This window comes from Micromesistius poutassou (genome assembly GCF_964030765.1).
Source record: "Micromesistius poutassou genome assembly, contig: SCAFFOLD_795, whole genome shotgun sequence".
Lineage (NCBI taxonomy): Eukaryota > Metazoa > Chordata > Actinopteri > Gadiformes > Gadidae > Micromesistius > Micromesistius poutassou.
Window position 1 is genome coordinate 10,001 of NW_028177480.1, and position 12,455 is coordinate 22,455.

Sequence of the window (12,455 nt, forward strand, 5' to 3'; positions counted from 1 at the left end):
CGGGACACCCTACCCCCTTCACGGGAACGCGCAAAATCTAGGGTTTGTTGTGGATTTTGGTCCAGGAAAGGCCGCCGAGACAGGATCGCTTTTAACTCACTTTATTTGGTTAAGGTTATTGGTCTATTGTCTATCGTCTATGAAACAAAAGGAGAGGGATCGTATATAACACGCGCGGAGCGTCTCAAAGCTTAGCATCCAGGATACGCCGCCGAGAGATTCTGATTCTCCAAAGGCGGAGTCTGAGTTTATGTATCCCAGGTGTTCTTCTTTGGGTTTTCTCACTTCCTCTGTGTGTCCGTTGCTGCCCCTAGTGTAAATGTTTTGTAACTTTGTCAAATGTGTTCAGTGCTGCCCTCAGGCGATTAGGAGGGGAAATTACCTCTAAACTATGCTTGGTGCTACTGGATATGGCTATGTGAGAGTATTACAGTAAAAATGTATCACTAGGGAATATTACAATTAAAAAATGTCACAGCTCAAATGTAGGGTTAGGGCTCAAATCTAGGGTTAGGGGGAGGATTGGGACAGGGCCTTGTGTGTTTTGTGTCCGACGACGTGAGCTGAACGCGCGGGTCTCCCGCCCGCTCTCCAGGGATCTCCAAGCGCTACGAGTGCGCCAACTTCGGGGAGCAGGGCGTGACGGTGGGCTGCTGGGACCTGTACCGACACGACATCGACTGCCAGTGGATCGACATCACAGACGTCAAGCCGGGGAACTACATCCTGCAGGTAGGCAGCGAGGGGCCTCCTCCTCCGTCTGGAACTACATCCTGCAGGTAGGGCCTCCTCCGTCTGGAACTACGTCCTGCAGGTAGGCAGCGAGGGGCCTCCTCCTCCGTCTGGAACTACGTCCTGTAGGTAGGCAGCGAGGCCTCCTCCTCCGTCTGGAACTACGTCCTGTAGGTAGGCAGCGAGGGGCCTCCTCCTCCGTCTGGAACTACGTCCTGTAGGTAGGCAGCGAGGCCTCCTCCGTCTGGAACTACGTCCTGTAGGTAGGCAGCGAGGGGCCTCCTCCTCCGTCTGGAACTACGTCCTGTAGGTAGGCAGCGAGGGGCCTCCTCCTCTGTCTGGAACTACGTCCTGTAGGTAGGCAGCGAGGCCTCCTCCGTCTGGAACTACGTCCTGTAGGTAGGCAGCGAGGCCTCCTCCTCCGTCTGGAACTACATCCTGCAGGTAGGCAGCGAGGGGCCTCCTCCTCCGTCTGGAACTACGTCCTGTAGGTAGGCAGCGAGGGGCCTCCTCCTCCGTCTGGAACTACGTCCTGTAGGTAGGCAGCGAGGGGCCTCCTCCTCCGTCTGGAACTACGTCCTGCAGGTAGGCAGCGAGGCCTCCTCCTCCGTCTGGAACTACATCCTGCAGGTAGGCAGCGAGGGGCCTCCGTCTGGAACTACGTCCTGCAGGTAGGCAGCGAGGCCTCCTCCTCCGTCTGGAACTACGTCCTGTAGGTAGGCAGCGAGGCCTCCTCCTCCGTCTGGAACTACGTCCTGCAGGTAGGCAGCGGGGGCCTCCTCCTCCGTCTGGAACTACGTCCTGTAGGTAGGCAGCGAGGGGGGGGCCTCCTCCTCCGTCTGGAACTACGTCCTGTAGGTAGGCAGCGAGGCCTCCTCCTCCGTCTGGAACTACGTCCTGTAGGTAGGCAGCGAGGCCTCCTCCTCCGTCTGGCAGACGAAAAAAAACACGTCGGATTACGGAATCACGTGGGATTGAGGTTCAGTGATTCAGTGAGGTTAGGGTGGTGGTGGTGTGGTTGTTGTGTTAGGGTTGTGATGGTGTTGTGGTGTTGTGATGGTGTGGATGTTGTGTTGTGTTGTTGTGTTGGGGTTGTGGTGGTGTTGTTGTGTTGTGTTAGGGTTGTGGTGGTGTTGTTGTGGTGTTGTGTTGTGGTGTGGTGTGGTGTGGTGTGGTGTGGTGTGGTGGGGGTTTTCGTACATGAGTGACTGAACGGGAAACTGGAGTTGAGTAGAAACTTCCTGTCCAGGCGGACCTCAGCTCTGACAAGAGAGAGACAGACAGCCCAGAGGAGAGACAGACAGCCCAGAGGAGAGACAGCCCAGTGGAGAGACAGACAGCCCAGAGGAGAGACAGCCCAGAGGAGAGACAGACAGCCCAGAGGAGAGACAGCCCAGTGGAGAGACAGACAGCCCAGAGGAGAGACAGCCCAGTGGAGAGACAGACAGCCCAGAGGAGAGACAGACCAGAGGAGAGACAGACAGCCCAGAGGAGAGACAGACCAGAGGAGAGACAGACAGCCCAGAGGAGAGACAGACCAGAGGAGAGACAGACAGCCCAGAGGAGAGACAGACCAGAGGAGAGACAGACAGCCCAGAGGAGAGACAGACCAGAGGAGAGACAGACAGCCCAGAGGAGAGACAGACCAGAGGAGAGACAGACAGCCCAGAGGAGAGACAGACCAGAGGAGAGACAGACAGCCCAGAGGAGAGACAGACCAGAGGAGAGACAGACAGCCCAGAGGAGAGAGAGACAGCCCAGAGGAGAGACAGACAGCCCAGAGGAGAGAGAGACAGCCCAGAGGAGAGACAGACAGCCCAGAGGAGAGAGAGACAGCCCAGAGGAGAGACAGACAGCCCAGTGGAGAGACAGCCAGCCCAGTGGAGAGACAGCCCCCTCTAGGGGCCACTCGCTGCGTTGCACCTAAACATAAAACAAACTCATTACAGTAACAGGCAGCAGGTCACACAACACACAGATACAGCATACCTACAGTAAAGGATGATACACTAGTAATAGGTTGGCCAATTTGCTAATATATATCTATTACACTGATTGTAGCGAGAGAGAGAGAGAGAGAGAGAGAGAGAATATGATATATACTGTATCTATATGACATATTTTCTCTATACGTAGATCGTTTCATTAATCCAATGTTCTTCTATTTGACTGTATATATGATTCCCTCTACTATACTGATCTGGTCTGTCTGACTGTCTGTCTGTCTGTCTGTCTGTCTCTCTCTCTGTCTGTGTCTCTCTGTCTGTCTGTCTGTCTCTCTCTCTCTGTCTGTCTGTCTGCCTGTCTGTCTGTCTCTCTGTCTGTCTGTCTGTCTGTGTCTCTCTCTCTCTGTCTGTCTGTCTCTCTCTCTCTGTCTGTCTGTCTGTCTGTCTGTCTGTCTCTCTCTCTCCCTGTCTGTCTGTCTGTCTGTCTCTCTGTCTGCCTGTCTGTCTGTCTGTCTGTCTGTCTGTCTGTCTCTCTCTCTCTCTGTCTGTCTGTCTGTCTGTCTGTCTGCCTGTCTGTCTCTCTCTCTCTCTCTCTCTGTGTCTCTCTGTCTGCCTGCCTGCCTGTCTGTCTGTCTGATCACTGCGTCTCTCTCTCCGCTGCAGATCGTGATAAATCCGAACTTCGAGGTGGCTGAGAGTGACTTCACCAACAACGCCATGAAGTGTAACTGTAAATACGACGGCCACCGCATCTGGCTGCACAACTGCCACACAGGTAACGCACAACGCACACAACGCAACACAACACAACACACTAGTGTGCGCGACTACACACACACACACACACACACACACTATGGGGTGTTTGTCACGGGCGTGAGGAGGTAGAGAGCGGGGGTCGGCTGGTTAACCAGAAGGTCGCTGGTTCGATCCCCGGCTCCTCCTCCTCCTCCTCCTCCTCCTCCTAGCGGAGGGGTGAGGGCGTCCCTGAGCGAGACGCCCTCACCCCCTCACCAGTGTGTGACTGTGTGGTGAACGGGTGAATGTTGGGCACTGTGGGGAAATGCTTTGAGTGGCCACTGGTTAGACAAGTGCTGGATGAATGCATTAACCACGCATGCACTGTAAGTACATGTGTGATATGAATACATTAACCACGTAAGTACTGCAAGTACATACGTAATATGAATACATTAACCACGCATGTACTGTAAGTACATACGTAGTATGAATGCATTAACCACGTAGAATGATATGAATGCATTAACCACGCATGTACTGTAAGTACATACATAGTATGAATACATTAACCACGTATGTACTGTAAGTACATACGTGATATGAATACATTAACCATGCATGCACTCTAAGTACATGTGTGATATGAATGCATTAACCACGTATGAGTACATACGTGATATGAATGCATTAACCACGCATGTACTGTAAGTACATACGTGTCCTGTAAGTACATATGTGATATGAATGCATTAACCACGCATGTACTGTAAGTACATACGTGTCCTGTAAGTACATATGTGATATGAATGCATTAACCATGTACGTACTGTAAGTACATACGTGATATGAATACATTAACCATGCATGTACTGTAAGTACATACGTGTCCTGTAAGTACATATGTGATATGAATGCATTAACCACGCATGTACTGTAAGTAAATAGTCACAAAAAAAAATCTATAAGAAGTATAAGCAACGTCGCTTACAGTTAAGATCTTTCACGCGAGCGTTTATTTGGCGCATACGTCCCGTTTCCAACAACCCTTACCGGATGTAGTTCTTATCTAAATGTCACTTTTGAATAACTTTATTCGTGTGTTTTCCCCGTGCAGGCGATGCGTTCAGCGAGGAGGCAGAGCGTCTGTTTGAGAAATACCCCGGGCAGCTCAACAACCACATCTCTTAACCTCGCCCGCTGCCTGTACGTCGTTTGGTTTTTTTTTATGACGTATGTTCGTACATTTTATAGACTTACACTTCTCGAGTCACAAAGATTTACACTCGGCCCTTTTTGTTAGTCCCGCCCCCCCCCCCCACCCCACCCCCGCCCCACCCCCGCCCGCTCTCTGATTGGTCGGTTGTTGTTTCGGTTGATGGTCAAGATGACACTTCAGGTCGTCCATCAGGGGAACCGTATTTAATTTTTTTTTCGTGGAGTTACTATACTTGAATATTCGAGTGCTACTCTATTTCTAAGTTAGCTTTAAGTTCAACGTTGGCCTATGCTACGTTAAAGGACAGGATTACAGATAGAATACAGATAGAATACAGGTAGAATACAGATAGAACACAGATAGAATACAGATAGAATACAGGTAGAATACAGATAGAACACAGATAGAATACAGATAGAATACAGGTAGAATACAGATAGAACACAGATAGAACACAGATAGAATACAGATAGAATACAGGTAGAATACAGATAGAATACAGATAGAATACTGGTAGAATACAGATAGAACACAGGTAGAACTGTTGTACGTGTTGGTTCTGTCCTTGTCAGACGGTGCAGTTGTCTTCTTTGTGATGTTGTTTGTCGCGTTGTTGTGTGGTTTTCTTTGATCCCGTTCAGCTCAGATGGAGGACTACGATTAAAGCTATCACTCAGAGCTTTGTTCTGGTGCTCTAGTTCCCTTCCAGAAGGCTCAGACGTTTTCAGATTGTGTGTCTTTCTGTTTGCTGCCATCGTTTCCTAAAGATCTGACGGCTTTGAGGACACGTGTTCTGTTTGTATTTATTCCTGGGCTGTTCGTCAGCACTAGTGTCACCTCCTAAAGTCTCCCACATCCACAGACTCTGTATGCATGCCATGTTATATTGGGCATTAACAACTCATTCAAACAGCCATGTTATATTGGGCATTAACAACTCATTCAAACAGCCATGCACAATGTATGCAACGTATGTAAAGTAAATCTAATTTACCCGAATAAAAACAGCGGACTGATTTCTTGTCGTCAGCCTGCAAAACACTTTCTAACCCCTGGTTCTGTCTCATAAAACATCTTATCAATACATTGTGGTTCTGTTAGACACTAGCGGTCGCAGAGAGGAAACTAGATCAAGTTTACTAGATCAAGTTTACTTGATCTAGTTTCCTGACTTTTGCAGTCAAACTGCAAAAACTTTTCTATGCCATATTTTAATTTTGATGCTGCGTTTGATACCATTTTTAGTAATAGATACTGGACTAACCACTTTAAAATGAAACAAGTTTATGAGTTTATTAAACAAACACACGGACGACACAGGAACACAGAGTGTAGAGATCTGACTTTAGATATTTAAACATCTTCTACGATGAACCGCCGTCCCGACTTAAAACAACGCGACGAGGCCCCGGACACAAAACCCCAAAGTCTACAAGTTCTGCGGTCCAACAGAGTCCCAGTTCCAGTGGTCTGATGAACACCATCGTACTGTATATTAGTATACATCATACTGTACATTAGTATACATCATACTGTACATTAGTATACATCATACTGTACATTAGTATACATCACACTGTATATTAGTATACATCATACTGTATATTAGTATACATTACACTGTATATTAGTATACATCATACTGTATATTAGTATACATCATACTGTATATTAGTATACATTATACTGTATATTAGTATACATTATACTGTATATTAGTATACATTATACGTGTAGTATTCATCCTCCGTGGAGTCCCATCTGTCAACACCTCGGTTGGCGTGGCGACCTTCAGCGGAGAACGTTCCCCAGACAACGACGAGGAGGAGGAGGAGGAGAACGCCCTCATGGGGGCCCGCTGGACCCCCGCACCGCTGGAGACGCAACTCTGATGATGATGACCCCTGACCCCTGACCCCCAGCGCTAGGGGCCCCGAGACAGAAGGGTAGGCTGCCGACCGCGCTTTGGTCCAGGACCAGGACCAGGACCAGGACCAGGACCAGGACCAGGACCAGGACCAGGACCAGGACCAGGGGGGTCCCTCTCCTGGTCCTCCTACTCCAGGACGGTGTGTCTGACGACGCGGCCCTCGCGGTCGATGGCGTAGTTGTAGTTGCGCGGTCGGTCCAGAGCCTCCTCGATGCGCTGGTCCAGGTTCTCCAGGGTGATGAAGTTCTTGGCGTCCTCCTGAAACACACACAGACCACAGGGGGGGGGGGGGGGGGGTCAGAGCCCGTCGCCATGACGACCGCCGCCGCCGCCGCCTCACTGGTACCCAAAGCCAGCGGCGGTGGTTCTACCAACTGAGCGCTGCTTAGGGCATGAGGTCGTTGTCGTCATCACAACTAGAAGTAGAGTCGGCGTTGAATCAAAGCGATGGTCAACAACAGGAGTTGATAGGGCGGCTCGATTATGGAAAAAAATCATAATCACGATTATTTCGGTCAATATTGAAATCTCGATTATTCAAACGATTATTTTTGAGTTTGAAAACATGACGCATTTATTCAGAATTTCTCTCCAAAAAAAAAAACACTTTGTAAATGAGAACTTTGAAATCTCTCTCTCCAAGTAAACACTGACTGAGAAAATTTCACAAAATGTTCAAATCGAAAATAATGTACAAAAATTTATATATTCTATAAAACGAGCGATGAATGAAACAAATATACTTAAAAAAAATAAGAATAAATGGTTTCAACTCGTTTTGAGATTGATGTGTGTAGATCAGAATGTGATTAATCAGAATGTGATTAATCAGAATGTGATTAATCAGAATGTGATTAATCAGAATGTGATTAATCAACATGTGATTAACGGCCCAGTGAAGGAGGAGCCTCTGATTGGACGCCTCACCCGTAGCTGCAGCACCTCCTCCTCCTTCTGCTGGATGAAGGCCTCCCTCTCCTGCTCCCTCTTCAGGAGCAGCACCAGCTTCCTCTGCTCCTCCTCCTCCACCTCCTGCTGCACCCGCAGCCGCCTGCAGGGCAGAGAGGAGCTCCGCCTTAGTACACACCTCACAGATCTGCTGCTCCTCCTCAGCACCTCCTCCTCCGTCAGCCCCTCCTCCTTCTTCTCCTCCTCCTCCTCACCTCCACCCCCTGCTCCTCCACGCACGTCAACTCCTCCCCTCAACCTCCTCCATCATCACCAACCTACTCCTCTCCACCTCCTCCTCCTCCTCCCCACCTCTCCTCTCTCTCCTCCTTCTCTTCCTCCCCACCTCTACTCCTCCTCTCTCCTCCCCACCTCTCCTCTCTCCTCCTCCCCACCTCTCCTCCTCCTCCTCCCCACCTCTCCTCCTCCTCCTCTCTCTTCTCCTCCTCCTCCCCACCTCTCTCTCCTCCTCTTCCTCTCTCTCCTCCTCCTCCTCCTCCCCACCTCTACTCCTCCTCTTCCTCTCCTCCTCCCCACCTCTCCTCCTCCTCCTCTCCTCCCCACCTCTCCTCCTCCTCCCCACCTCTCCTCCCAACCTCTCCTCTCTCTCCTCCTCCTCCTCCCCACCTCTCCTCTCTCTCCTCCTCTCTCTTCTCCTCCTCCTCCTCCTCCCCTCACCTCCTCACTCCTCCTCCTCCCCACCTCTCTCTCCACCTCCCCACCTCTCCTCCTCCTCCACCTCCCCACCTCTCCTCCTCCCCTCTCTCTCCTCCTCCTCCCCTCCCCACCACCTCTCCTCCTCCTTCTCTCTCTCTCTCCTCCTCCTCACCTCTCCTCCTCCTTCCCACCTCTCTCTCCTCCTCCACCTCTCCTCCTCTCCTCACCTCTCCTCCTCCTCCCCACCTCTCCTCCTCCTCCTCCCCACCTCTCCCCCTCCACCTCCTCCCCCTCCTCCTCCTACCCTCCCCACCTCCCCACCTCTCCTCCTCACCTGATCTTCATCATGCGTTGGTTCTCCTGGTGGTTCCACTCCATCAGGACCTTGTGCTCCGCTGTGTCCTGTCTCGCCCGCTCCTCCGCCAGCGAGCCCGTCTCCTCCTCGTACTTCTGACGCAGCACCCCCTCCTTGAACTCCAGCCTGACACACACACACACACACACACACACACACACACACACACACACACACACACACACACACACAGGGATTCAATGTCAAGCTGTCGGTTAATAAACTGAAGCTGAACTGCATCCAGAAGATCTTTACTGCAATCCTTACTGTTCCCTGTTCTGAGCGGAGCTATAATGAGTTATAAAGAGGTATAATGAGTTATAAAGAGCTATAATGAGTTATAAAGAGGTATAATGAGTTATAAAGAGCTATAAAGAGTTATAATGAGTTATAATGTGACCTCAATAACCAGCAGTTATCAAAAACGCTGTTATTATCTTCGTTATGTTGTAAGTTCTGTTCTTCGCCATGAAAGTGGGAGCTTAACAGTTTAATCTATTTTAAACACGACGACCCTACATGTTATAGACCGTTACCGGCTCTACGGAAATGCCCACGAAATGCCCACATTTTTTTTACATTTCAACCAACAACACTTTAAATAGACTAAGACCAATATCGCCAATGTTGTTCACTGACTGTCTGCCCTGCGTGTGGTTCGACCACCGGACTGCACTGGACTGGACCGGACCGGACCGGACGCCCCCGTACCTCAGCGCCCTCATGATGAGGTTGTACTCCGTGAAGCGCTCCTTCAGGACCACCATCTCCAGCGGGTCCACGGGGGGCGGCAGCTTCACGCGGCCCTCCTTGGACTTGGCCGGCGGGTCGCTGCGGGACTTCCTCCCCCGGACCGAGGCGACCCAAACGCGGGGGGGGCCGAGCAGCCGCGCCGCGGGGAGGGCTCTGCCACCGAGCGCTTGGAACATCATGACACCGTCAGCGCAGTTCAATAGTTTTAAAGTAATTGTTCGTTTATGTTCGTTTTCTCTGGTCGGGTTCTTCGCGTAACATTGAACGCAGCAAATGTTGTGTGTTACAAGGGGGACGCCATGATGGTGTCCTCTGACCTCTCTCGGCTCGGGGAAGGGGAAGTCTCCTCCGCTCGGCTACCGCCCCCTGTCGTCTGACTGGAGGAACTGCATCCCAAAGCGCACGCACGCACGCACGCACGCACGCACGCACACGCACGCTCGCCCACTCATGATGTAGCAAATATGCAAAACATAATACGTGGAACAACAAGAGTCTATTCTGCCCTTTTCATTATTTAATGAATACATCTTTATCCAATCTTAATTGAATTGATTATCTTTAAATCTCACAAGGAAACATCTAAAGGCGCACAGAGTCTCTGCTCCTCCGTGTCATTCTATTTATTAATATAATTCTTGTTATTATATTCTATTTATAGTCCATCGGATGCGCCAGAGAAAGCAGGAATTCTGGGATGTGCTGTTGCAGCAGAGCTGTGTGTTCACTAAGCAGCAACACAGAGCATCTCCTCAGGGAATAGCAAAACCGAAATAGCCTGTAATTAATAACACTATATATATATATATATTAATATTATAGTAATATTAATGAGATATCATAGCCTTTGGGCCAACAGAGATCAATTATAAATGAATCAAAGGCACTCAAACTGTTATTGATTAAGGGTTTGTGGTTTTCGTGTTATTAAATGTGAATGTTGTATGCATCTTCTCAATGAACAAATCAATATTCTCAGACCACAGATAACACAGCAAAGCATTCTTCATTCATGTTGAATTCGACGTTCAAATGAACGTAATGTGAGCTTATTTGTATTTCTGCGTCATATTTAATCTATTGTAATGCATCGCTATACTGCTATCACAGACCTTTACACATGAAGAGTCCTGGCACTTAATGTACACACTTAGTGTGTGTTGTACGTCCTGGCACTTAAAAGTAGTACTTGGCATCGTGTAGCATCTTATCCTAGCTATCTGTGTTGTTTACGGGGAATGGGTTAACCTAGTGATGGTTAGTGTATACAGGGAATGGGTTAACCTAGTGATGGTTAGTGTGTACGGGGAATGGGTTAACCTAGTGATGGTTAGTGTGTACGGGGAACGGGTTGACCTAGTGATGGTTAGTGTGTACGGGGGAATGGGTTGATCTAGTGACGGTTAGTGTGTACGGGGAACGGGTTAACCTAGTGATGGTTAGTGTATACGGGGAATGGGTTAACCTAGTGATGGTTAGTGTATACGGGGAATGGGTTAACCTAGTGATGGTTAGTGTATACGGGGAATGGGTTAACCTAGTGATGGTTAGTGTATACGGGGAATGGGTTGACCTAGTGATGGTTAGTGTGTACGGGGAACGGGTTAACCTAGTGATGGTTAGTGTGTACGGGGGAATGGGTTGATCTAGTGACGGTTAGTGTGTACGGGGAATGGGTTAACCTAGTGATGGTTAGTGTATACGGGGAATGGGTTAACCTAGTGATGGTTAGTGTATATGGGGAACGGGTTAACCTAGTGATGGTTAGTGTATACGGGGGAATGGGTTAACCTAGTGATGGTTAGTGTATACGGGGAACGGGTTAACCTAGTGATGGTTAGTGTGTACGGGGAATGGGTTAACCTAGTGATGGTTAGTGTGTACGGGGAATGGGTTAACCTAGTGATGGTTAGTGCTTGGCTCTTGGTTCTATGAACATCCTCACTGTACCCACAGAGATAGATTATTTCTGTTTCTTCTGACAAATGTAGTTATTGTAAGTCGCTTTGGATAAAAGCGTCTGATAAACGCCCTCAATGTAAATGTAGTAGTAGTCCTACTTTCATATGAAGGGAAACACACAGACACACACACACACACAGACACACACACACACACACACACACACACACACACACACAGACACACACACACACACACACACACACACACACACACACACACAGAGACACACACAGACACAGAGCAGTTCTGTTAGGCCGTTTATTATCATGTAGGTCTTACAGGTAATCACAGGTGAGGACAGAGTCTGCGCTCAGAGCGCTCAGGGCTCCGTCAACGCCCGTCTTATTCTACCTCCAAGTTGAACATGTTTCATAGTCTAGCTTGTAGGTGGACGATGAGCCAGCAAACCAAACACAAAACTAATAATAATAATAATAATAATAATAACAACAACAACAACAACACTAATCGTTTCCAGAACACAAGCGGAACACTCATAACGAGGACCCAGCGCCACCGAGCGCGCCGCGATGCCCGGTACGCACACACCACGCTGTGCGCGTGTGTGTGTGCGTCGTACCGAACACCGCGACGCGTCGGCGAAACATGGAAACTTAATGTTTCATTTACTCTAAAGGAAACTAAACGTTTAAAGTTAAAGTTACCGTCCCACTAACCGCTGAGGACTAGTGGCTTCAGGGCGAGGCTCAACACACATGGTCGCTTGGCGTTGAGTTTGCGTTCGTTAAAACCCACAGATCAGGTCCCCAGAGGCGGACCTAACGCGCGGGCGCTGGCGCCCCACTCACACACATCTGGTCAAATGTTTGCGCAGTGAGGGGCCAGTGATGGGGGGGGGGGGGGGGGTCCGGGCGCCGGGGCCCTCAGCTGGGGGGCCAAACGAAGGAGAACTCAGCCAGGAGCATATCGCTGTCCAGCCAATAGCTATCGGTTATTAATTAACTAATTGACTTATTAATTAACTAATGACTAACGACTTGGCGGTCGCTCTGCGTTCCACAGCGCGCCGTTTTTTCATGCTTGTGTGTGTGTGTGTGTGTGTGTGTCTCTATGTGTGTGTGAGGTTATGTGTGTGTGTGTGTGTGTGTGTGTGTGTGTGTGTGTGTGTGTGTGTCTCTATGTGTGTGCGAGGTTATGTGTGTGTGTGTGTGTGTGTGTGTGTGTGTGTGTGTGTGTGTGTGTGTGTGTCTC

The 12,455-nt window shown here is 49.4% G+C and overlaps 2 protein-coding genes across 2 annotated transcripts in view; one reads left to right on the top strand and one right to left on the bottom strand.

Moving 5' to 3' along the window:
• The window catches only part of LOC311376105 (lysyl oxidase homolog 3B-like), a gene marked incomplete at its 5' end in the record, with an annotated part of 13,045 nt that extends 8,329 nt beyond the window's left edge, over positions 1-4,716 (top strand). Inside the window, 3 exons of the mRNA XM_084490991.1 lie at positions 596-732; positions 3,342-3,453; positions 4,534-4,716. Coding sequence (XP_084347117.1) covers positions 596-732; positions 3,342-3,453; positions 4,534-4,607 — 323 coding nt within the window. The remainder of the gene's footprint in view (positions 1-595; positions 733-3,341; positions 3,454-4,533) is intronic.
• A 1,186-nt stretch (positions 4,717-5,902) lies between these two features.
• mrps26 (mitochondrial ribosomal protein S26) lies at positions 5,903-9,601 on the bottom strand. Its single transcript, XM_084490990.1, has 4 exons — positions 9,237-9,601; positions 8,505-8,651; positions 7,493-7,616; positions 5,903-6,823 (listed from the first exon to the last, which is right to left on the bottom strand). The coding sequence occupies exons 1-4, from the start codon at positions 9,455-9,457 to the stop codon at positions 6,692-6,694; spliced, it is 624 nt and encodes a 207-aa protein (XP_084347116.1). The 5' UTR covers positions 9,458-9,601; the 3' UTR covers positions 5,903-6,691.
• Between the last annotated feature and the right edge of the window lie 2,854 nt (positions 9,602-12,455).

Coding starts and splice junctions, on each gene's coding strand:
- mrps26 (XM_084490990.1), bottom strand. CDS start 9,457: ATGATGTTCCAAGCGCTCGGTGGCAGAGCCCTCCCCGCGGCGCGGCTG. Junction 7,617..8,504: donor CAACGCATGATGAAGATCAG/GTGAGGAGGAGA, acceptor TCTGCCCTGCAG/GCGGCTGCGGGTGCAGCAGG. Junction 6,824..7,492: donor AGGAGGTGCTGCAGCTACGG/GTGAGGCGTCCA, acceptor TGTGTGTTTCAG/GAGGACGCCAAGAACTTCAT.